The sequence below is a fragment of the Acomys russatus genome, chromosome 9 (genome assembly GCF_903995435.1).
Source record: "Acomys russatus chromosome 9, mAcoRus1.1, whole genome shotgun sequence".
NCBI lineage: Eukaryota > Metazoa > Chordata > Mammalia > Rodentia > Muridae > Acomys > Acomys russatus.
The window spans coordinates 49,845,290-49,867,764 of NC_067145.1; the positions used below are offsets into that span (position 1 = coordinate 49,845,290).

The following is a 22,475-nucleotide window of genomic DNA, read 5'->3' on the forward strand; positions in this document are numbered from 1 at the left end:
AAGGGCAGCACCACACAAGTGAAGTGAACTGAGAACTAAAGGAGACAAGAGATGACATCCCTTTCAGTGGAGGAATTCGACTTCATCTCAGTCAGAGTCTGCATGACCATTTGCCCTGGCTGCTTCTCTGTGTGGTTTGTGTGTGCAGTTTAACTGCCCCAGGCGAGTGAAGCCCAGTGCTTCTGGGACCAAGCATTTCTGTGGTTCGAGCTCTTTTCCTGTTTCCGTTAGACCAGGAAGAATTGCCAGGGCTGGAGGGCAAACCTTAAAGCTTACCCTGGGTGCACCTTTCTGCCTCTGACCATCTTCCTCCATTTCCCCTTCTATCTTGGCTCATGGAATTTCCCCTTTCCTCAGCCTCTACACATATGGTCTGATAGGAAGGGAAGTAGCCCCACGTGGCCTCTTACTGAAGCAAGTCTCAGTTGTACCTGAAGATAAAACTATGGGCCAACTGCTTTGAGCATGGGCTGAAGGTTGGGCTGAAGTGCTGTCTGCCTCTCCTTGTTAATCACCATATACAAACATATATGTGTTCATACACTATATTATATTATTATACGATGTTATAATGTAGTATACATAATAAAGTATGCAGATCAAAGAGGCTAAGTGAGTGTTTCATACCCCACTCGCTTCCTCTGTTGATGGAGAATCTTGTATCTTTTTGTTTTTTGTTTGTTTGCTTTTCTTGTTTCTCTTGATCTTTCCAAACTTTTGAGGCACTTTTCTTAGCAGAATCTCTGTCTTCTTTTTCCCTTTCACTAGATGTCACCCCCCTACCACACACCACCCCCCATTCCCCCCCAGCCTCCTCATCCTCCCCCATAAACCACCCCTACCCCCACCCCTCCCCTCCCCCTCCCTTCAAGCACCACCTCTTCTCTTTTGGATGTTAATTGTTCCACCCAACTCCCTAGCTAAAGCTATGGGCTGATGTGCAAATGAATTGGTGGGGAAACCAGAACCAAGTGTGATTAGGAACCTGGCTCCCAGCGGCGGCACTGGGGTCTGTGAATCGTCTTGAAGGCAGCCTGGACAACCAGTCCGTGCTTTCCTTTCTGCAGAGTTACAGCAAGGTTCAGGCACTGACCAGGCTGCGTCTGCTCAGAAGGGAAGCAGCCCATGTCCGTTGGCTCTCTAGATTTGCTTGTACATGCACCCTTTTTATAGGACAGGGACAAACTTTTCTGCATGTTCGGTTTCATGTTGCAAAATCCACCTTACTACTTGTTTGTACCATTTCTTCCTCATTTGTGCATAACTGATTGTTTGCATTGCTGCTGGTGAGAGAGGGGGACCAGAATTGTGTGCCGTGCAGTGATTATCTCAGGGAAATTTGTTGTTGTTGTTCATAAAACGACTTAAGCTGCAGAATCCTAAGGCAGCCCATGAAACATGTGTGCCCCTGAGCAAAAAATACTTGTTGATCAAGTACAGGTGGGATCACTGTGGTTACCTGTATGTCTAAGATATTTGGGGAGATGGTGGCCTTTATTAAGGTGGAGGCTTGGATACTTTGTGACTTTTTATTTTTACCTTGAGGGAAATTTAGAACCTTTTAAATGAAAACTTGCTTCAGTGTTTCATAAAGTTTATGTTTTTAAATAACCCGTAACTACCGTAATTCCCTGCTTTAATAGCTGCTTTGGAGGAAATCCCATAAAATCTGTGAAGCTGAACATGATTAGTGTACTTTTGAACTTCAAACTCGTACAGGAATATATAATTACTTCATTAGCCACCTTGTGTTCTTGGCCAGAAAGCAAAGGTAGTTAATCACCATAAGTTTAAATGACCTGTTTTATTTGCATATAAAATTCCAAGGAGCATAATTACTTGCATGTGAGAGTAAAGATCTCTCTTTTACATGGGACCATTGAAATAGCATCAAAGGCCAGGGTTCCTGCTTTGCTGTAGGAATTGGCATGTGTGTGACGTGTCTGGACGTTGCGTCTGGTGGCGCTGCGGGGCTGTCTCCTAGCTGTGATAGGTAAGGATGGAAGGCCTTATGATTTTACTTTCACCAGCAATGCCCCGAGTCATATTTCCCACAGCTTCTATGATCTTGGCTTCAGTCAGGCTACAGGAGGACAGTGGCTACCCAGTGTCCTGTCCTGCACAGCACTGAGTCAGAGTCATGCAAGCTCCTCTCCTGCTGCTTAAATGGTTGTGCCTCTCATGTCGTAGATCACAAGAAGCCTTGCTTGTTCTCCTGTATTATACCATCATTGGGACCACTTCTTTACCTTTGTTGTTGCATCCAGCTAAGGTGATTTGTGTCACCAGCCTTTACTCTTTTCTGCTTAACCTAGAGTGCGGAAAAAATAAGACCATATATTTTCAGCAGCTGAAATACTTATTTTTACATTTTTATTGGTTATTATTATTTTGTGTGTGCATGGTGTGTGTGTGTGTGTTTGTGTGTGTATGTGTGTTGTGGTACACTTGCCATGGTATGCATGGACATCAGAAGACAGCTTTGTTCAGTCGGTTCTCTCCTTCTGCCTTTATGTGGGTTCTGAGAGGATCAAGTTCAACCTGTCAGGTTTCTGTGCAAGCGCTTTACCCCCAAAGCATCTTGCTGCCCTTGCAACACTTTTTCAAAGCATTAGAGTTTTTGAAACAGTGCTGTTTGTTGTAATCTGTTTTGACCCTTCCAGTATGATAGTGTTGGGGGCTCTGGGTTAGGTGGCACCTTTGTGTCCCTGGAAATGGACAGGAGGGAACAGGGTCGGGCTTCATGTGCACCCCAGGGCCTGCTGCTCCTGGACCTTTGTTGTAATGCAGGCACTTGGCTCTGTGAGGCACCTGCTCCTGGTCTCCCTCTTCTTGTCCTTGCGAGAATTTGCATTCTATCAATGGCTTCCCATAAAGGAGGCTAAAGCCGAACCATGAATTTGCTTCTCTGGAATGCATGAGGGTTGGGTACCCTGGGTTTTGTATCCCAGGTCGGAAATTACTGGAGCTCAAAACAGCTCTTGGTTCTTCTACAAAAGTCCTCAGAGTATAGCTCTCCCCACCCTGAAGTTTGGTGGGTGTGGGGAGATCATCTCTGGATTATGCCCTCGCTTCTGATGGAAACCCACATGTTCGGTGCTGCTCCTGACTTCCTGGCAGCGTGGGTGTTAATGTGGTACACGATCCATTAGCTGCCCTTCAGGAACTATAGGCGAACCATTGTCAGCACTGCCATATGGCTCCAAAGACCAATGCATGGCTTCCTGACCCCTCCGTGGGCTGCACCCAGGCAGAGCTCCCATCCTTATGTTCTGCATGATGCCTGCTGTTCCCAGAGCCTGCTACTCTTCACAGTCTTTGTTTCTTAGTCTTGGGAGCCCAACTGCTTTTGCTCAAAAAGCCCCTGGAAAGACAGTACCTGCCTAAACCGGTCTGCGTGCTGTATATTCAACTATCGGGCATGCTGTAGGCAGGCCCTGAAGCTGCACTACAGCACCTGACCTGTCTCGGGAGGACCACGCTTGCTCATGATGACTTGATTCAGTTCCTGGAGAATTTTTACCTTTGTATGTTATTTATCCTACCCACCACTGTTTCACTGGGAAAATCTATATTGAGGAAATAGGAGTTGACTAGAAATATTGTCATGGTAGCATCCAGGTTGAGGGGATTGGTCCCAAAGTTACTTTTTTAGCCTTTTTTCCCACTTTTCATCCATTCTCAGGTTCACTCTTAATTTGGGGAAGATTTCTTATACAGTTATCAATATAATTGTATGGGATAAATGGGTAGGTATTAAAGGAGTGATCTTGGTATCACTAACAGATTGAAACATTTCCGAACTGGGAAAAGCCTCCTACCCAGAATTGCATCAGAATTCCATGGAACCAGTGAGAAATGTAGGCTCCCAAGTCTGTCCCCACACCACTGAGGTAAAAATGTAGGCCACCCCGTCTGTGAGTCTTCTGATCTGTAATCTGTGTCCTAAGACACACAACCCAACAGCAGTGCTGTCAAATGGCATAGAAGCCACAGGCCACAGGGCATGGCTGCCTAGCTCTTTAGGTCTGACCAGTGTGACCAGTCAGTGACAGGAGCAACCTAAGGAATGAGGAATGCCTTTTGACCTGTGATTTCAATGGTTTCCAGTCTGTCCTGGCTGGAAAGGCATGGTGGAGTGACTCAGTCCATGATGGCAGGAGCATGTGGCATAATTTCACATGGCAACTGTGGACCAGGAACTAAAGAGATTGGCATTTGGAACCAGGGACTGGGCTGTCATCTTCAAGGCTTGCCTCTAGTGACTAGTAAGCCACCAGGCCTCACCTCCACAAGCCTCTGCAGCCTTCCCAGACAGTGCCACTAGCCACGAAACAAGTGCTCAAAACACGAGTCTGTGAGATCATTTTAGATCCTAATCATACCAGTATTTTCCCCCCAGTTTGATTTATCTAGGTTTAAACATCCATATACATAGTGGTAACCCACTGGGCACCTCTGGTTCAGAGAAATATTTTTGCTGTGTGGACAAACTCCTGAAATGTTTTAAGATACATTATCTGTCACAGAATTATTAATTTTATATCATACGACATAATTCTCCAAGATGGAGCTCCTGTTGTGGCATAATTTGTCCTCCTTTTCCTTTTGCTGGGGTCTGCTTGCCAGATAACTGAATAAAACTCTTAAGAGTCACTGATTGGCCGAGTGTGGTGGTGCATGCCTTTAATCCCAGCACTCGGGAGGCAGAGGCAGGTGGATCACTGTGAGTTCAAGGCCAGCCTGGCCTACAAAGCAAATCCAGGATATAGCCAAGGCTATACAGAGAAACCATGTCTCAAAAAGCCAAAAAAAAAAAAAAAAAAAAAAGTCGTTGATTGCCGCTGTAGCTTCTGCTTGTTGTAAATATAAAATGGTGAGGGGCTGGAGAGATGAGTCAGTGGTTAAGAGAACTGGCTGTTCTTCCAGAAGACCTGGGTTCAATTCCCAACACCCACATGGCAACTCACAACTATCTGTAACACCAGTTCCAGAGGCTCTGATGCCTGCTCTAGCCTCCACAAGCACAGGCATGCACATGCTGTGTAGACATACATGTGGAAAAAATACCCATACACATAAAATATATTTAAAAATATAGCATGGTGATTGAATGTCCTCTTAGGAGTTATACTCCTCAGGAATAGCACTAGTTACTAAATTCTTGAGTTGGAGCTCTAGTCCTTAAGTTGTAAAGTGAGGTTGAGAGAGAGGAGGTGTGGTATGTGGCTGCCTGCCCAAGGAAGAACTTACCCGACTCCTGTCGTAACCTCCCAACTGCTGGTATTACAGGTGTATAACACCATGCTGGTCCTGATGGAGCTCCTTCAAAGACAAGCTAATGGGACCTTCAAGTCCCCCAGGGCTTCTTGGGAACCTCCTACACACTTCGGAGAGTATTTGCTGAACTGCTGTGTCTGGACCAGAATATAAGATAGACGGACCTCTAAGACAATATTCAGGGTTTTTTGTTTGTTGTTTGTGTTCGTATTTTGTTTTGTTTTCATTACATAAAATTTGAAGGAAGAGGCTGGGTTGGTTAGTCAGAAATTGTTAGGAACCCCAGAAAGTACCCTGCACACAGGCCCTGGACTTAATATCTGGGCTGAAAGAATCCCAGAGGCACTGTGGTTTTCTCACTGACACAGAAGGTCCTTTGGGAGCCTAGGAACATCAGAGGACAGTTAAGGACTTTCTCCTACATCTAGCAACTGAACTCTAAAAATTAGAGGAACTGTCACTGACAAGACAGAAAATGCTACTAAGTTCTTTGTGACAAGCAAAGTTCTACTTGACTGAGCCTCCTAATTGGGGGCCCCAGTGTTGCATTATTTAAATCTCTTATCATTGATTTTCACAGGGCTTCTCTTCTTAGTCTCATAAAATGTTAAAAGCAGGTAGAAGAAGATTTAAAATGACCACAATCCTTCTTTCTCATTTGACAGTTAAGCAAAAAAGAGGCCCAGAGAGGTTGTCTATTAAGTAAGGAGACACACAGGAAGTACGGGGCAGAGTCAGGAGGTCTGTGAGTCAGCCTATGGTGCCTTTGATCAGATACCTCGGTGTTTCTCTACTGCTCCTGGGTGCACAGTCTGTGTTCTGTGCTGCCTGTAGACCCAACGCTCACAGGTCAGATGCCTCACAGGTAGATGGAGCAGGGTTTCCAAGACACGTGTGTGTGTGTGTGTGTGTGTGTGTGTGTCTGTGTGCTCATACATGTTATGATGTACATGTAGAGATCAGTAGCCTCTTTCTGGGAGGTTAGCCTCTTAGATGTCCCATGGATGCCTTGGCATAGTCCAGGAGAAGCTTTTGACTGGTGAAATTTTACAGCCACCTTTTCATAATGGTTGGGATTGTCTGTGCCACATGCGTGCGCACATGATTTATTCACCACAAGCTTTGTATTGCTAACCTTTTACATTTGTCATGGCTTTGTTGGGATTAGCTGGCTTTCCAAATACTGGCTCCGTTCCCACTTTAGATTGTTATAACCCCTCTTTTATAACTGGCTTTCTTTAAATAACATAGCATGGCTCTCTTTATCCACAAAGCATCGCTATGCTAGCTGCCAAGAGTAGAGCAACCCTGCATCTGGTTAGCACTCTCTGAATTTTGGTTGGATGAATGGTCTTCTGTCCACACAAGTCTGAATGTTATATTCTTTCTATTTTTTACCATGGCTGATGAAAAAATTCTGCCGTTTACAGGGGAATATTAGCTATGCATTTTTCCCCTTCCCTTCCAGCATGAACGGAGCCTGAGCACAACACATTCAAATGCACACCAAAAGGCTGAGAGAGGCTTGGGAAATTGAATGTGGGGTTATTGTTTGTGTCCACAAAACAAACTCCTAAATCACATTTAACATAATTGGTGGTTTTAAATTGGACCGCTTTAGCAAGGAGAGTGAAATAATCTCTCATCCTGTCAAAGAGGCGATACCTTTAGACCAGCCTTTAATTGCATTGGCAGAGTAAGTTTGGGGAGGCGGCAGTAATTCTGGCCACATTATTCTTGGTTTGTGGCTAAATTGAGATCATCATTTTCTCCTGGTTTCAGTAACTTTCTTTATTGCTCCTCAAGCTAATCAGATCACTGTAGTGAGAGGAGGCTTGGTGGTAGCTTGAGGCTGGACCAGGGGAAAGAGCTAGGTGTCAGACCGTTGCTCTTCATTTTGGTCTGTGGAGATAACATGTGACCCTGAGGATCAGGTTCAATAACTTTTCCAGTAATTGCTTATATAAAGTGAACACCATTTATTTACACGAAAGCATATATACCTAAAATATGCTTTTTTGTAGCCACTCTGTGCAAGTTAGGCTCTTAATCATTTGTATTAGTATCCAGGAGTCATTCTGGGATTCTTCCCAGCTGCCTAGATATTTCGTGAAATATTGGTCCCATTATCATCTTCACCCATTTTGGGAACTAATGCAGTCTCAATCATGGGACCTCTACTACCTGCTCATGGCTCTAATATACACCAGTCTTTGTCTTTCATGTAACTCCCTCTAATGAAAGCATTTCATTTTCATTTTTCCACATAGGCCCTCTTAAAGAAACTAGGGTGGCGATACCTGGGGTATTTCTCAGTGTTGAGAGTGGTGAGTCAAAGTGAATATGAGCAGTGTCTCCTCTTCTTTACTTTGTGTCACCTGGGATCTATCATGTGCTGTTCTTGGAGTGGCTTTTTGGATCCATGTCTCAGACGTTTGGGATTTTCATACAGCTGTGTGAGGGTCCCAGGCACAAAACTGGTTCTGAGCTTAGATTTAACCCAGAGACAGGAAGGCTGGCCAGCAAAGTGACTTTGCCAGCCTTTCAGGGACAGAAGGGGAGTGAGCTGGTGGCCTGGGAAGTGAATGTGCACATATGAGATGTGGCCCACTTGCTTGTGCTAGAGTGAAGGCCACTTTCATAGTTTGAGTCTTCTTATATTTTTTTTATGAACAATGGGCAAGCTACATATTTGCTCATAGAGAATTGAGAAGGACAGATAAATGACAATATGTTGAAAAGGCTCTGTCTCTGTCTCACTCAGTCTCTCTCTCTCTCTCTCTCTCTCTCTCTCTCTCTCTCTCTCTCTCTCTCTCTCTCTCTGTCTCTCTGTTTCTGTCTCTCTGTCTCTCTCTCTGTTTCTCTCTCTCCTTCTCCCTCTCTCGTGCACTCTACCAACTTAGAGTAGAACATTTGTTTCTCAATGTCATTGGGACCTGGTTAACAAAATCCAGAGACTCTTAAGTCCCTTATATAAGAGAGCACAGTGTATGCCCATTCTGCATGCACGTTGAATCATTCCTAGATTGTGTACAGTACCTAATAGGTTGCAAATGCTCATGAAACTGCATTGCTTAGGACTCAATGACAGGAAAAGCCAGCTGAATAAGGTCAGTATAGATGGAGTATTTTCTCTAGGTAATTTTTTATTTAGTTGATTGACTCCTGGATGTGATTTAATAATAAATAAAGCCAGCTTATGTGTGAATTAGATGGTTACCTTGGAGCACCATGTCATTCCCATTTGAAAGGAGGAAAAATTGCTGCTAGTATTTTGTGTACCCTGAGTTCATACTCAATATTTTTGTCCCCAAAGTAGTAGATACTGAGGGTTGAGGCCTTTAATTAGTATTCACATGTGTAGACTATAGGTAAAGAGATTCCTTGCAGGTGATCTGTGATCTGCATACTACTGTTCACAGCATGCTACTGTCGGCTCTGAATTTCTACGTAAGAATATATAGATCAATTGGTGTGTGTGTGTGTGTTTGTGTGTGTGTGTGTGTGTGTGTGCATGTGTGTTGATCAAAGCACATTACTCCAAAGGACAAAATCAGAAAGGAGGAACACTGACTTGTGTATTATTCTGGTTTGAGCTTCAGTGTTAATGGGGCTGCTCCTCAGTTATGGGGTTTCTTCAGAAGCTTGAATGTAGCCTCATTCATTGGGGTTAGCTGTCTTCTGCTGGAGGCTTCAAGGCAATCAGAAGAAGAAAGTAAGTGCAGGTGTTACACTTCTGGCAAGGAAGTGTGTGCTGGGTACACCCCGAGAGGCCGCTGATGGTGTGGGGTCCGTGCCTTCCCATCTTCCTTGCTACCATTGTCTCTGAAGGTCAGAACCAAGCCATGCCAGGTGACTTGATCTACCCACACAAAAGGGAAACACATCGACTTCCATCTGGTCATTTACATTTACAGAATGTTAAGTCAGACCCGCATGTGGCCAGCACTGGGGTCTGGCCCCACTTCCACTGGATGGGGAACACGTGGCTAGTAGCATCCTTTGCACCCGGAATTCACACGCAGCATCTTCATTCCTATAGCTGTGCCCCCAAACGTAGCAGAACTGAAGAACTTGGAGGTGCTCAACTTCTTCAATAACCAGATCGAGGAGCTGCCCACTCAGATCAGCAGCCTTCAGAAACTCAAACACCTGAACCTGGGGTGAGTATTGGACAAGCTTGAGGAAATAACAGGCAATGAGCTAAGAGGCAGTGCAGGGAGGGTGTGGGCAAGCGAGGGAAAGCATTTACGTGATTATTGCAGAGGAGAAGTGGGTTTCTAATTCCTTTTTATGTTTCAGGTTTAAGAAAAGGCTTATTGTTTTAATATTTCTTTTCAGTGTCCTCCACTAGTGCGTATGTAATTGAGAGCTAATTAAGAAGCTAATTGTTGGCATAATAAGGATTTTTTTCAACTTATTTTTCAAATTAAGGATTATTTTGTTTCCAATAATTTTTATTTCTGTTATGTTGGCTGATTTGCGTAGCATTAATTGTTCAGATAACTTAGAGTTGTTGGACTGTTTTCTCTGTGTATTACATAGAAATATTTAGAAAACCACCTTGCTTCCATGGAGTGGCACTCATGTTGCACTGTGATTTCTTGACATTGTTCTGTGTTGTGAGGGTAGGGGGCACCCTACATTTTTACAGCAGGGTGAAGGGAAGAGAGTTTATTCAGCTGAGGTTCTGCAACCTCAGCACCCATGTAAAAGCCAGGATTGGGTTTCTGTGCCTGTAACCTTGGCACTGGGTGTGTGAAGATAGGCACAGGCAAATCCAGGTACCTTGCTGGCCAGACGGCCTCGCCCAAACAGCAAACCTTAGGATCAGTGAGAGAATTTGTCTAAAAATAAATAAATAAATAAATAAATAAATAAGATGTAGAGAAGTTAAGGAAGATACACACTGTCCTTCTCTGGCCTGCACAGGAGCACACACAGGTAAACACATGTATATTATACACACACACACACACACACACACACACACACACACTAAGTTATATGGTAAATTGGTGTACAAAATGCTAAAGATGAGTATATAGTGTTACTATTAAGATGGTCAATGATAATTAGATATAAAATATTTGTATACATGTTAGTATATTAAATATATTAGTGTATTATAAGAGTATTAATGCACAATACATATTTGGGTAACATGAAATTAGGAACGTGACCTGATGCATGTTAATAAGACGCATAAGTGATTATTATCATCATGGTTCATTAATCTGTCCATTTCTTTCTTGACTGCGTAAGTGCTTATTCTATGTCAGTATTGCTGGTGGGGATCAGAACTGAACTGACTATCATGATGCGAACCTTCAGATAGGGGCAGGACACACAGTGAGTGAGTGCAGCAGGGTCACAGTTGTGTTGGGGCTTCTGGAACTGCAATGGAACCAGAGACAAGAGAAGCAGTTTCCTGTAGACGAGCTCCTGTCTGATGAGGCTTTACACAGGGTGAACCCTGAAACGCGAACAATGCGTGTGAATGAACTAAGCAGGCATCTCAGCTTGAGAGAGTGACACATCTCAAAGCTCGGCGCCCAGCGAGTTCTGGGGTGTTTTACTGACAGTTACTGGTGTGTCTGAATGCCAAAGGTGAAGCAGGTGGTGGTCAGTTGAGATGCAAGGGCTAGCCAGACACTTGGGGATACCCAGTGCTCACCTGATGGGTGCTTGTGGAATTCCATCTTGGGACCAGGAGCCATTTCAGGTAATGGCCATCCAGTTGTCATAGAGCTCACACTCCAGTGGGGACACCAGTGGCAAGCAGATCGTCATCAGTGATGGCAATGAATCAGGAGTGCTACCCTGATTTACATAACGGAGCTCTGATTGCAGATTTTATCTGGCTGAAGGTTAAGGACTTTGCCCTGTACAGTATCGGGTGTGAGATGAGAGCAGTTTTGTATAAAAGCATGGTGTGAAGAGGGCTAGTGGGAGTTGGGGTGAAAGTCAAGAGCCAGTGGGAAAGCCACCTTTGGGTCTGTCCGAGATGATCTGGATCAGTGACAGTGGAGGAAGTGGGGGGGGGGGAGGATTTAATGTGAAAACTATGTAGAAGGAGAACTGCCAAGACAGTTACAGATGGGAAGGAATACTATCTAGATTTCTGTGGTGGGCAGCTAACATGGAATTAGAGATGGAGCTGGGTAGGGGAAGAACGTGAGCTCAGGCTTTGTTCAGTTGACTTTGGGCTGCCTTAGGACAGAAAGGTAAACTTGATGGACATGCACCTTAGCTGCATCTTTGCCATTTTGGAAATGTTTGCATTTTCAGCCCTAAGTTTATTGATTATGTATAACTTTCAGCGTTTAGTTCCCTAGAAGTTGCTGCTTCCACAAAACTTAGTTTATTGGGAAAGGAATTAGGATGAGTTTCAGTAAAGGAATTTCTGTTCTTGAATCAGCCTAAGGATTTACGCATGCGCATTAAGGCAAGGAAAAGGCAGGTTGCAGAGGTCTGTGTACTTTGGAGACCATAGCACAGGGGACATAGACTGTCTCAGCCTAGTTTGTTGCTAGAATTCGTTGTATAGCACATAATAGTTAAGGACCAGTGTGGTTGACAGACCATGGCTCCAAATAATGCTCACGCATTCTCTGTTGTGAGGTGAGTAGTCTGGGAGGTTGTTTTGCCTTGTGTAAAGTTAGCCTGGGACTCCTTCTACCTGAGACTTGCAAATCTACTTTTCTTTCATTTTCCCTTCTCCTTAGTCATTTCCCAGGAGGCCTGATTGGTAGAGGCGGGCAGCATTGGATCTGTTATTTGAATGATCAGTGGTTGATTATGATAATTTGATTTTTACTGTCACAGTCCCTCCTCCCTTTCAGTGTCTATTGGCTCACACTGAAGTGTTTTAAAACCAATTTTAAGTATTCTCAACAGGAACTGCAATAAGAAAAATAAAGATCTTGAAGGATAAAAGATAATACCAAAATTTTCTCTGAGATTTTATATATACATATACCATATTTTTCAGACTATAAGACACACCCAGAATTAAGAGTAAAACAAGAAAAACAGTAAAAACAGCTATCAGACCATAAGGTGCATCCTAATTCTCTCCCTTTTGGGGGCGAAAAGTGTGTTTTATAGTCCAAAAAATGCGCTACATACTTACGTATGTATGTATGTATGTATGTATGTATGTATGTATGTATGTATGTACGTAATTTGCTCCTCTGTTGTAATAAAATGTTAGGCAAAATCAACCTTGGGGATAAAAGGGTTTATTGGTCATGCAAGTTTAGCCCATTATCAAGGTAAATCAAAGCAGGAAGTGGAGCAGAAGCCACAGGAAAACCTGCTTACTTGCTTCCTCTGACTCTCTCAGCTAGGCTACTTTTCTCACATAGCTCAGGCCCCTCTGTGTGAGGGATGATGAGGGATGGTACCACCCACAGAGGCTGGGCCTTACCTAAAAGAGCAAAGCGGAAAGCACCCCACAGACATGAGCATAGGTCAGTCTTGTAGAAGCAGTTCTTCAGTCAAGATTCCCTTTTCTCAGGTGTTTCGAGTTGACAACTAACGTTAGCCATCACACACACACACACACACACACACACACACACACACACACACACACACACGTATATGTGTGATAAAATTTACCATCTTAACCTTTTGTAGTGCGTCGTCCAGGAGTGTTATTTTCACACAGCTACACAATCAGTCTCCCAAAGCTTATTGCAGTGCAAACCTGAAACAACTCATCCCTCCTCCAACTCCCCTGCCTCCCTCCACCCCCCAACACCCCCAGCCCCAGGACCTGGCAACCAGCATTCTAGCTAGAGATAGTTCTGCTCATCAGTACATAGCGGTGAAATATAGGAAGTTAATTCCCCCTCCTGTTAAAACGAATGCATGAAATAAGAAAAGGCAAATACTCTGAATGCAATGTTTACATACACTCAAGGAAGTTTCTATTCAGACAGACAGGTATTGTGTGCGTTTATCTGTAGAGTGGTATTGGAATTTTCCTATTGGAGGCCGTGATAACTAAGCATTTCCATACATTTCACAAGCTCAGGTTGTTAGAGTAAAACTATTAAGCTGAGGTTAATACTACACGAGCTCAACGTGGGATAAAATATAAAAGTCATCTAAGCAAAGTGATGTTGACGAGAGGCAGGTGGTGGGAGTAAGAAAATGTTAAAGACCAGAAATTCCGGGCATTGAGGAATACATTCAAGAGATTATCATATACCACAGTGACAAGAGTTTACAATATTCACTATATTTGAAATCACTCAGAGTAGATATGTGTGTGTGTTTGCATTCCTGGTATATACTCTCAGCATACATAAACACACACACACACACACACACACACACACACACACAATGCTCATGAAATCAGGTACATGTTAAATACCTTAATGCGGTGACTCCTGCATCTGTGTCCATATTTCCCAGCTGCATGTTGTATGTAACATTAGTGTGACAATTTCTTCTTGTCAATTAAATTATATGAATGAAATGGAAAATCAAATAACATTCAGCGAGTGCAGAACCATGGTGTGCTTTTGGACTTTCATGCTGTTGAGGTGGGTTTGCACTGTCAGTTTCCAGTGTTCTGTGTGAATATGTGCTTTATACCATGTGGCCTGTTCTTTCTGTCCCCACACTGCAGCATGAACAGGCTGAACACGCTGCCTCGGGGATTTGGCTCTCTTCCGGCCCTGGAGGTCCTGGACTTGACTTACAACAACCTGAACGAACATTCTCTCCCTGGAAACTTCTTCTACCTCAGTGAGAAACTTTTACTTCTGTAACTCTCTTGAACATTGTACTTTGGTTGTGGAGTGAAAATGTGTTTGCCAGTGCTGAGCCTCTTAAGAGAAATTACTAGGCATATGTATTTTTTCCATTACAGAGTCCTTTTGAATATTCCTTCACCGCTCAGCAATAGTTATATATGATGTATAGCTGGCCAGCACCACTGGGCAGACTGGGCCTAGTGATGTCACGTTAACTTTCCAAGAAAAAGGTTGTACCTCCATGATTCTCACATTTAACTAAGAGTCTTATTTCCTGCTTAAAGGGTGTGAACGAAAAGGAAGAAAAGGTTTTCCCTAGTTGCAGTTAATCCCCTGAAATACACTGCTCAAAGATACTCTAGACAATTATTTGTTTGTTTGTTTGTTTTTAAGTACCCATTCTCAAGCTTCTAACATTTGTCTAAAAATTCAGCTCAGATCCTTATTTAAGTCTTTGAAGAACTCTCCTTGCCATAACTGATTTAGTCTAGTATATTGCCATGATGGAATTGATCAGTGCAGGTGGTCACATGCTTATCTTTTCATAAATTTCGTGCTATAGATACACATAAAAATCAGGGTGACTGATTTTCCAGCAACTCAGGAAACGCTTAGGGAAGAGTTGTGTCCTTTGAGTTAGATTTCTGAATCTGTGAACAGTGACTTCTGCATCATGTGGAGATTGTTGCTGATGCTCTGTCTATCTGGCTGTTATGTTCCTCATTTATCTTGGAGTCAAGGTCTCACTCTCTGGCCTTGTCTGGCCTTGGCCTCACCATGGAAACCATTCTGGTCTGAGATCCTTTGCCTTACCCTCTTTCCATGATGCTCACACTGGAAAACCTGCCACGTCTGAACCAGCCTATACACTGTCACTTTTCACCTCTTTTTCGCTCCTTCTACCAGACATTCCAAAGTACATGAAACCAACTCTAAATTATTTTCTTGGGCCACAGAGGAAATTGTTTTTTTGTTATATATGTTAATATACAATTCTGCCAATTTTACCCATGCTAGAAAGTAAATAGAGGATCATCAAGCCAATTTTTCAAGTACATTTAATTAAACTTGCTTTGTTATTGTTGTCGTGTTTGTAGCTATTTAAGGATGTTTATAATCTGTACATGAAATGACTTTTGGTGTTCTGCTTGCATTAGCCTTTCATCCTTTTAGTCCCTTTGTCTTCATATAGTTTCATCATTAAAGCAATAAAATAAAAGCAGCAGGAGTTAGTCTGATTGTGGGACCTGTGTCATGATGATGGTGCTCATCTCTGGAAAGCCCTTCATCTATGTCTTTGTTTTTAACATTGATCTATTTGTTTAAGAAAGTTCTAGTCAGTTGTAGATTCCTATTGATGAAAGAGCCCTTTGGCTCTGACTTCTGATGTGGGAGGCACAGTGGTCCTTCTTGCTCTTGAAATGCAAATGCTATAATAAATGCCATCCAAAGTAATAGAGAGAAATAGCTCGCTTTTCTGGGAATAGTGAAACTGTGCCAGGCTCTTTGTGTGGTGCTCTGAGTTGTCAGTCCTCTTGGCTACAGATGTCTTCCTGGACATACCAGTGCCACAATCAACCAGTAAATCTGGTTTTGACCTGCTTGTTATTATTGTGAGCTCTAGGTGTGTCACAGGCTTTTCACCAAGCCACGGTTATTAATCAAAGCTGACTCCCTTGTATTGATCAGACCTCAAATGGTTGGATTCCATGCCACCCTGTTTATATATTGCTGTTTAATTTGCAGCCACCCTGCGCGCACTCTATCTAAGCGACAACGATTTTGAAATCCTGCCTCCAGATATTGGGAAGCTCACAAAGTTGCAGATAGTAAGTAATTTATCTAAATTCCTAGAAAATCAATTCCCTTCTGCAGCCCTTGTAGGAGTGGAATCAAGTCAATTTGAGCAGGAGTAAGGTTTGTTTTGCCGGAATGAACCGGTGCTGCTGCTTCTGTTTCTTGTTTAGGCACAGATGCTTTTAAATGAATTGAATAGATTGAGCCTTGAAGGAAGAGAGGGCATTGGGCGAGGGTGTGAGTTTCTGTTGAGCACCTCTTTGTGAGAAAGTGTTTTGACAGCTCCCTGTTTTCATATCTTTAGCTCAGCCTCAGGGATAATGACCTGATCTCCCTGCCTAAGGAAATCGGGGAGCTGACCCAGCTGAAGGAGATGCACATTCAGGGGAACCGCCTGACCGTTCTGCCTCCGGAGCTAGGTAAGGTTGCCTTGCCAAGGGTCTCAGTGCTGCGTTTAATTAATAATTATCCCAACATTGCAGCTGTGGCCAACCTCTCTCCTCTCCTTGGCACTCACTCTTCACTCACTCAGGCATCCAATTGTGATCAAGTTAGGCCCATGTGTCACTTGCTGAAACCCAGGTACTATGGATTGATTTTGTGATACAGCTGTAGGGGGCAGCATCTCAGAAATTGCTGATGGGGGGATGGCGGAGGACAGGGCGGTGTAGTGGGAAGGCCTGGGGGTTGGTAGGATGAGCTTCCTTTAGAATGCCTTGTGTACTAGCTGAGTAAGCTGGCTTCTCACTGACTTAGTAATAGCTTTCATGAATGCAACACTCTTATAGCTTTATATCTTAGTTGGTTTTTTTTGTTTTGGGTTTTTTTTTGTTTTGTTTTATTGTTCCCTAACATTTTCACCAACTAGATAAACCATATTTATTATAGCTACCTGAAAATGCCTTTACTAATGGTTCTGCCCCATCGTCATCGTCTCCAGTGAGAACTGTTAAATGCGTACTTACTGGTAACTCTTTGGTCCTGTTGCTGGTGGCTAAATTTCAGTTCAGTGTGTGGCCCCAGGTAGGTGTCTGGCCCCTCTCTCTCTCATGACCTCTGAACCCAGTTTCCCTGCTGAGTCGATACTGCCCTTCTGCAGTGATCTCAGGAGTGACCTGCACTTAGAGTCTCAGTGCTTGGGGAAAATGGAGGTAAGGCAGCCATGAGCCACCCTGGGGCACATGGTGAGAGACCCCTCCTTAAACAGATCCAGTAAAGCCACCGAGTTCGCTGACCTCTCATTTCTTCCGTCCTTTGAACCACCTGGCTTTCTTGAACTGATACTCTCTATTGGCTTCTCTACCCCAAAATAGCACATTGAAAAAAAAAAACAAAAACAACCACTCTATTTGACTCACACTTGTTGGAGAAAACCATTCTACACACAGGACTGGTGGGTTTCTAAGGCCAATTGCTACAAATGAGAGTGTAAGATGCTGTGAGCACAAGAGCGTTTTCATATCTGTTTCCCACTTCATGTTCACCCCATGCCTAGCAGAAGGTATGGACTCAAAACCTAAGAAGTAAGTTAAGGAAGTGACCGCCTTCCTTAGGTGGTCTAAGGTGTTAGGAAGGTTGCATACCGTTCGACTTCTGTCTAGGGTTCTGTTTCCAGCACAGAGGCTATCAGCCATACATCAGGTGTTTTACCACCATGTGTGGTTCCTAGCTGTCACACAGGAAACCATCCTAAAAGAAAGTGCTATATTAAAGATGAACAGGGGCCTGGAGAGACAGTCCAGCAGTTCAGAGCATCACTGTCCTTCCAGTAGACTCAACTTTGGTAACCAGCACCATTGCCAGGTGGCTCACTACCTGTAACTGTGGCTACTGGGAATCTAGCTCTTCCACAGTAACCTACATACGTGTGGCATACCCTCACACAGACACACATGAACCACTTTTTAAAAAAGCTTTAAATGCAAGCAGTCACTTGATTTCACGGAGTGTGTGTCACTCATCCTCACTCTCCTATTTCCTTCAGCCTCTTTGTCACAGTTAGGAGAACTGATTTTGTTTTATGATTTTTTTATGGGTCAGGAATAACCTAGTACCTTTTCTTCACTGATTTTAAAGAGTCAAGTTTTGCTGTGGAAGGAACAAAGCATAGGAGCCAACTTTTTTCCTTTTTTTTTTTTTTTTTTTTTTTTTTTTTTTTTTTCTTTTTTTTTTTTTGGTTGTTGTTATACAGACTTGTAAACCCAGCAGTTGAGATGCTGAAATGGGAGAGTCACAGGTTCAAGGCCAGCCTAGGCTTAATAGATCCTGTCTGGGATCTTGACTGATGCTCTTTAGTGAACATTGTCTATGATGAAAAAAACCTTGACTAAGGAAAGAGTTGGGGCAGTAATTGTTAACCATGAATTTTAGCATTAGCAATACTTGGGGACTTTTTTACAGAACATAAATAACCTACCTCCTCCCACACTATTGAACTAAAACTCCATGTGTGAGACAGATCCTGTGTAACAGGAGGAAGCTTGCTCAGTGCCTCTGACGCGTGTCTTCAGCTAGTGTGATTAGTAAGACTGCAAAAAGTAAATATGCATTTGGTCGCCACTTTACTTTCTTTTTTCAATTCTTCAAGCAATATGGCAATATAAAGTATTAGGCTAAGCAATTCTTCTACTGTGTACTTTAGTAGAAAAGTGCCCCATTGAAGCCAGAATGGGCCTATCTATGCATTTTCAAACTTTATTCCTTTTTTATTTTATATAAATATTGTATGTCATCATATTCTCTGAGAGTTTAAGCTGTCCACTAGCAGCTTGTGTATATTTTTTACTTAGGAATAGAATTGGAAAGGGTCTTTCCGTGACTTTACTTTTGCTAGCCACACCTAGAAAATGTTGGTGTCCACATCTGCCTCATAGTGTTTTTCTACTTTGAAGTGAATACTTTGAGTTTGAATTATGCAACGGCCCCTGGAAGCCTTAGTTACTAATCTAAAGTTAAGATGAAGACTCTGGATTACTTGTCTTTGAGCAGTGGTTATTTTAAAAGCCAAGGGGCACATACTATCTGGTAATATAACAATAGGGAGGAAGGCTTTGGACGCCAGGGCACTCTGATAAGAACTTTCCCATACAGTGTCTCTTGCAGTCATGATAATGGTGAAAAAACCTTTTAGAGACAGAGAAACTGAACCTTAGGGAGGGGTGGCATGTCCATAAGGGCACAGCTACTGAGTCACAGTGGCTGTACTTGAACCTGTCAGTCGCCCTTCCAGGCCCACATTCCCAACCCCTGTGATGGGCTCCTACTTACACATAGGGCAGGAAGAAGCATCCTAGACATGCATGCCTGAGTTGGAACCAAAAGACAGCACCCCATCAAGGTGGTGAGGAGGAAGGTTGAGAAGTGAGGCCACTTGCATGGCAGGCTTTGTGGGTCTATGAATGAGGCTGGAATTCCATGCAGTGTGCCCCAAGGTGGGCTTTGCAAAATGAGTTGCTGTTTTGTTGTTTTGTCCCAAGCCACTTACTTGCGTTGTCTGTGTGGTCCTTGCCTGCCAGGGAGCAAGCACCACAGCAGGAATGGCTTGCCTTTATGCAGATGATGCCTAGTGACTGAACAAGCCCTTCTCTCAGTCAGCTTATCCTCTCTGAGGGATCCACTGGCTGAAGGCTGGCCTCTGGGTATGTTTCAAAGCGTGTCTGGTGGTTTCCTTTATTGTATTTATTTCTTACATATTGAAAGAAGCTCCTGAGATGTTTGTGAAAATTCTTTCAAATAAAGCTGGAGTTTGTAATTTGAAACCTCATTGGTGAGAGACTTTCAGCCCAGCAAACGAATCCAGATGAGTTCTGACTTGTCAGATCCAAGTACGTGAAGGAACACAGCAAAATGAGAGTCGTGGGGCTTGCTTGGAATTCTATCACCTTTCTTTTCCATGCTTATGGCACATATACTGCGCTTCTGGTTTCTAAACAGTATGGAATACTGGCTTCCGTGGCAGCCGCTATACCTTGTAATGGTTTTAAAGAGCAACTTCCTGCCTGCTCATACCCCAGATACTTGGTACCCACTTTGTGGTACCATTCCAGGCTGTGCAGCCTCCCGGAGGTAGATCCTGGCTGGCAGAAGTAGGCCACTGAGGGGAGGGGTGTCTTGGAAGATTTCAACCGCTCCTCCCATCCAGCTCTCTCTGAGTCTTAGTCTAGTACCCTGTGACTGCCGTTGCCATTGCGGCGAATTGAAATCCTTTTGAAACCTGGAGCCAAAATAAGTCTTTTCTCCCTTAAGTTGTTTCTGTCGAGTAACTTCTCAGCGGGGTGCAAAAGTAACTAGTAGATGTCACTAGAGTGTTAGATATAAATTGGGAATTCATTCATTCAAGCGTTTATTAATTTCCTTCTACAGGCCTTTTGTTTTTGTTTTTGTTTTTTCTTAAATTCCAAGAGCCTCGCCTTCCTATGAAGTAGAATTCACTTACTCAACAAGTATTTATTAAGCCTTGGTTTTGCACCCTATATGGAGCTGTTGTTTTAAAGAGGGGTACAGAAAAGGGGAGGAGGGAAGGAATGGAGGGAAACATATGGTCAATAGACAGAGATAGAGAAAGCGGGGTAAGTGAGTAAAGATGACATATCACATGGTGTTAACAATCAAGCCTGAGGGCTGGAGAGATGGCTCAGCGCTTAAGAGCACTGGCAGTTCTTCCAGAGGTCATGAGTTCAATTCCCAGCAACCACATGGTGCCTCACAACCATCCATGAGGTGATCTGATGCCCTCTTCTGGCCTGCAGGTGTACATGCAGGCAGAGCACTCTATACATAATAATAAATAAATAAATCTTAAAAAAAAAAAAAAAAAAAAACCAATCAAGCCTGAGCAAAGTGCTGGATAATGGGAGCGGTAAGCTGAGAAAGCTCCGGCCATGGTGTATTTGATTAGAACCTAAGGAAGGGAGGAACCTTTTAGGCAGAGGGAGCAGCTGGGGCAGAGGTCCTTATGGCTCCTGTGGGGGAAATACCAGGGAAAGCTGTGTAAACGTAACAAAAGCCGTAAGTGAGGAAATACGGAAGAGAAGAGCTTAGAGGATGCTGGTTACTTTTTAACTGCTGAGATAAAATAACCATGACCGTGGTGACTTAAGAGAGAAGGGCTTACTTAGTTTACACTTCCGGGGGCACAGGTTCATTGTGACAGGGACAGCATGGCACAGAGGCAGGGACAAGAGGTTGGTGGTTCACAGTTATCAAATCCACGCACAGGAAGCAGATGGAGAACAGGAAGTAGGGCAAGACTAGACACCTTCAAACCTGTTGCACAGTGTAGTACTCCCTCCAGCCAGACTCCACCTCTTAAAGGTCTCATAACTTCCTGTAACAGTGCCACCGGTTGGAGGCCACATATTCAAATACGCTAGAGTTCAGACCACCACAGAGGGGAAATGGGAAAACCATTGTCAGGATGCTGGCTTTTCCTCCAAGTGAGGTGCTTTCCACACATACCTGTAGCCCGGCACTTCTCAGTCTATAGGTTGTGATCCCTTTGGAGGATGGCATATCAGATATCCTGCATATCAGATGTTTACTTTACGGTTCATAACAGTAGCAAGATTACAGTTATAAAGTGGCAACAAAATAATTTTATGGTTGGGGGGTCACCACAACCTGAGTGACCAATATGAAAGGGTCGCAGCATCTGGAAGGTGGAGAACCACTGCGCTAGCCAAAGCATCAGGATTTGTAAACTTGTTATCTTGGGTGGTCAGAAAAGTAGAGGCAGAAAAGGCCGTTGCCAGTGTGAGCGGGAATCTCTGAATAGAGAGCCATCCTGGATTCCCCAGAGGAGTCCAGCTGTGTCAGGCGAAGGTATGATGACCCCAAAGGGTCAGGGTCATGGTGGATGGGGTTGTAGGCTGAGGAATGCAGGCAGTGAGGGCACAGAGTGCCCCTGAAGTTTCTAGAAAGGATACAGACCTGTTTACACCCATTCTTCAGCTTTGTCACACAGAGCTTGAGATTTGTAAGCTCGGAAGTGTAAGCCGTCTGAAACCTGTTGCTCCAGGCTGCTGCGTGTGGCAGTTTGTTACAGCTGTGGCAGGACACCAGAATGATGCTGGTGTCGCAGGGTCTCGCTAAGGCAGGGAACAGTGCGCAGACGTCTCCTTCCTCGGTGTCCCCTGCTTTTGGTGGCTTCCTCTTTATAGAACCGTTTCAATCTACTAGACCATCATGGGACCTTTCCTCTGCATTGGTCGAGAAGGAGTGGACATTGGAGGGAAACAAAATCATATTGCTGAAGTAGGTGTATATCGGGGAAGGTGCTTTGGATGTCTCAATAGTGTGTGGGGTGTCTGTGGCAGGTCCAGGGATGCCCAGGGTGAGCTGGCTCAGTGTCCCACTGTGTGTGCTGGGGATTGTTAGTGTTTTTTAATATAAGAACTGTTAGTAGTGTATACATTCTTTCTAGCTCATTTGCCAAATGTGAAGATTAATATAAATCCCTTCCAGGGAATAAGTGTCACTATTTGAGCCTGCCTTTTTTCACTCATAATGTCCAGAATGAACAGGATTAAAACAACAACAACGCTGCTTCGTCTATTCTATTCTTTTCTTTTTTGTGGACATTGACAGGCAAAAGATTAATACTTTTTAAAAAGACAGGCAAAGAGC

At 43.7% G+C, this 22,475-nt stretch overlaps 1 protein-coding gene across 1 annotated transcript in view; it reads left to right on the forward strand.

Annotated features, from left to right (window-relative positions):
• Rsu1 (Ras suppressor protein 1) overlaps positions 1-22,475 on the forward strand; it is a 178,321-nt gene that overhangs the window by 32,357 nt on the left and 123,489 nt on the right. The window contains exons 4-7 of the mRNA XM_051151304.1: positions 9,323-9,443; positions 13,928-14,046; positions 15,801-15,883; positions 16,156-16,270. Of these exons, the coding sequence (XP_051007261.1) occupies positions 9,323-9,443; positions 13,928-14,046; positions 15,801-15,883; positions 16,156-16,270 (438 nt within the window). The remainder of the gene's footprint in view (positions 1-9,322; positions 9,444-13,927; positions 14,047-15,800; positions 15,884-16,155; positions 16,271-22,475) is intronic.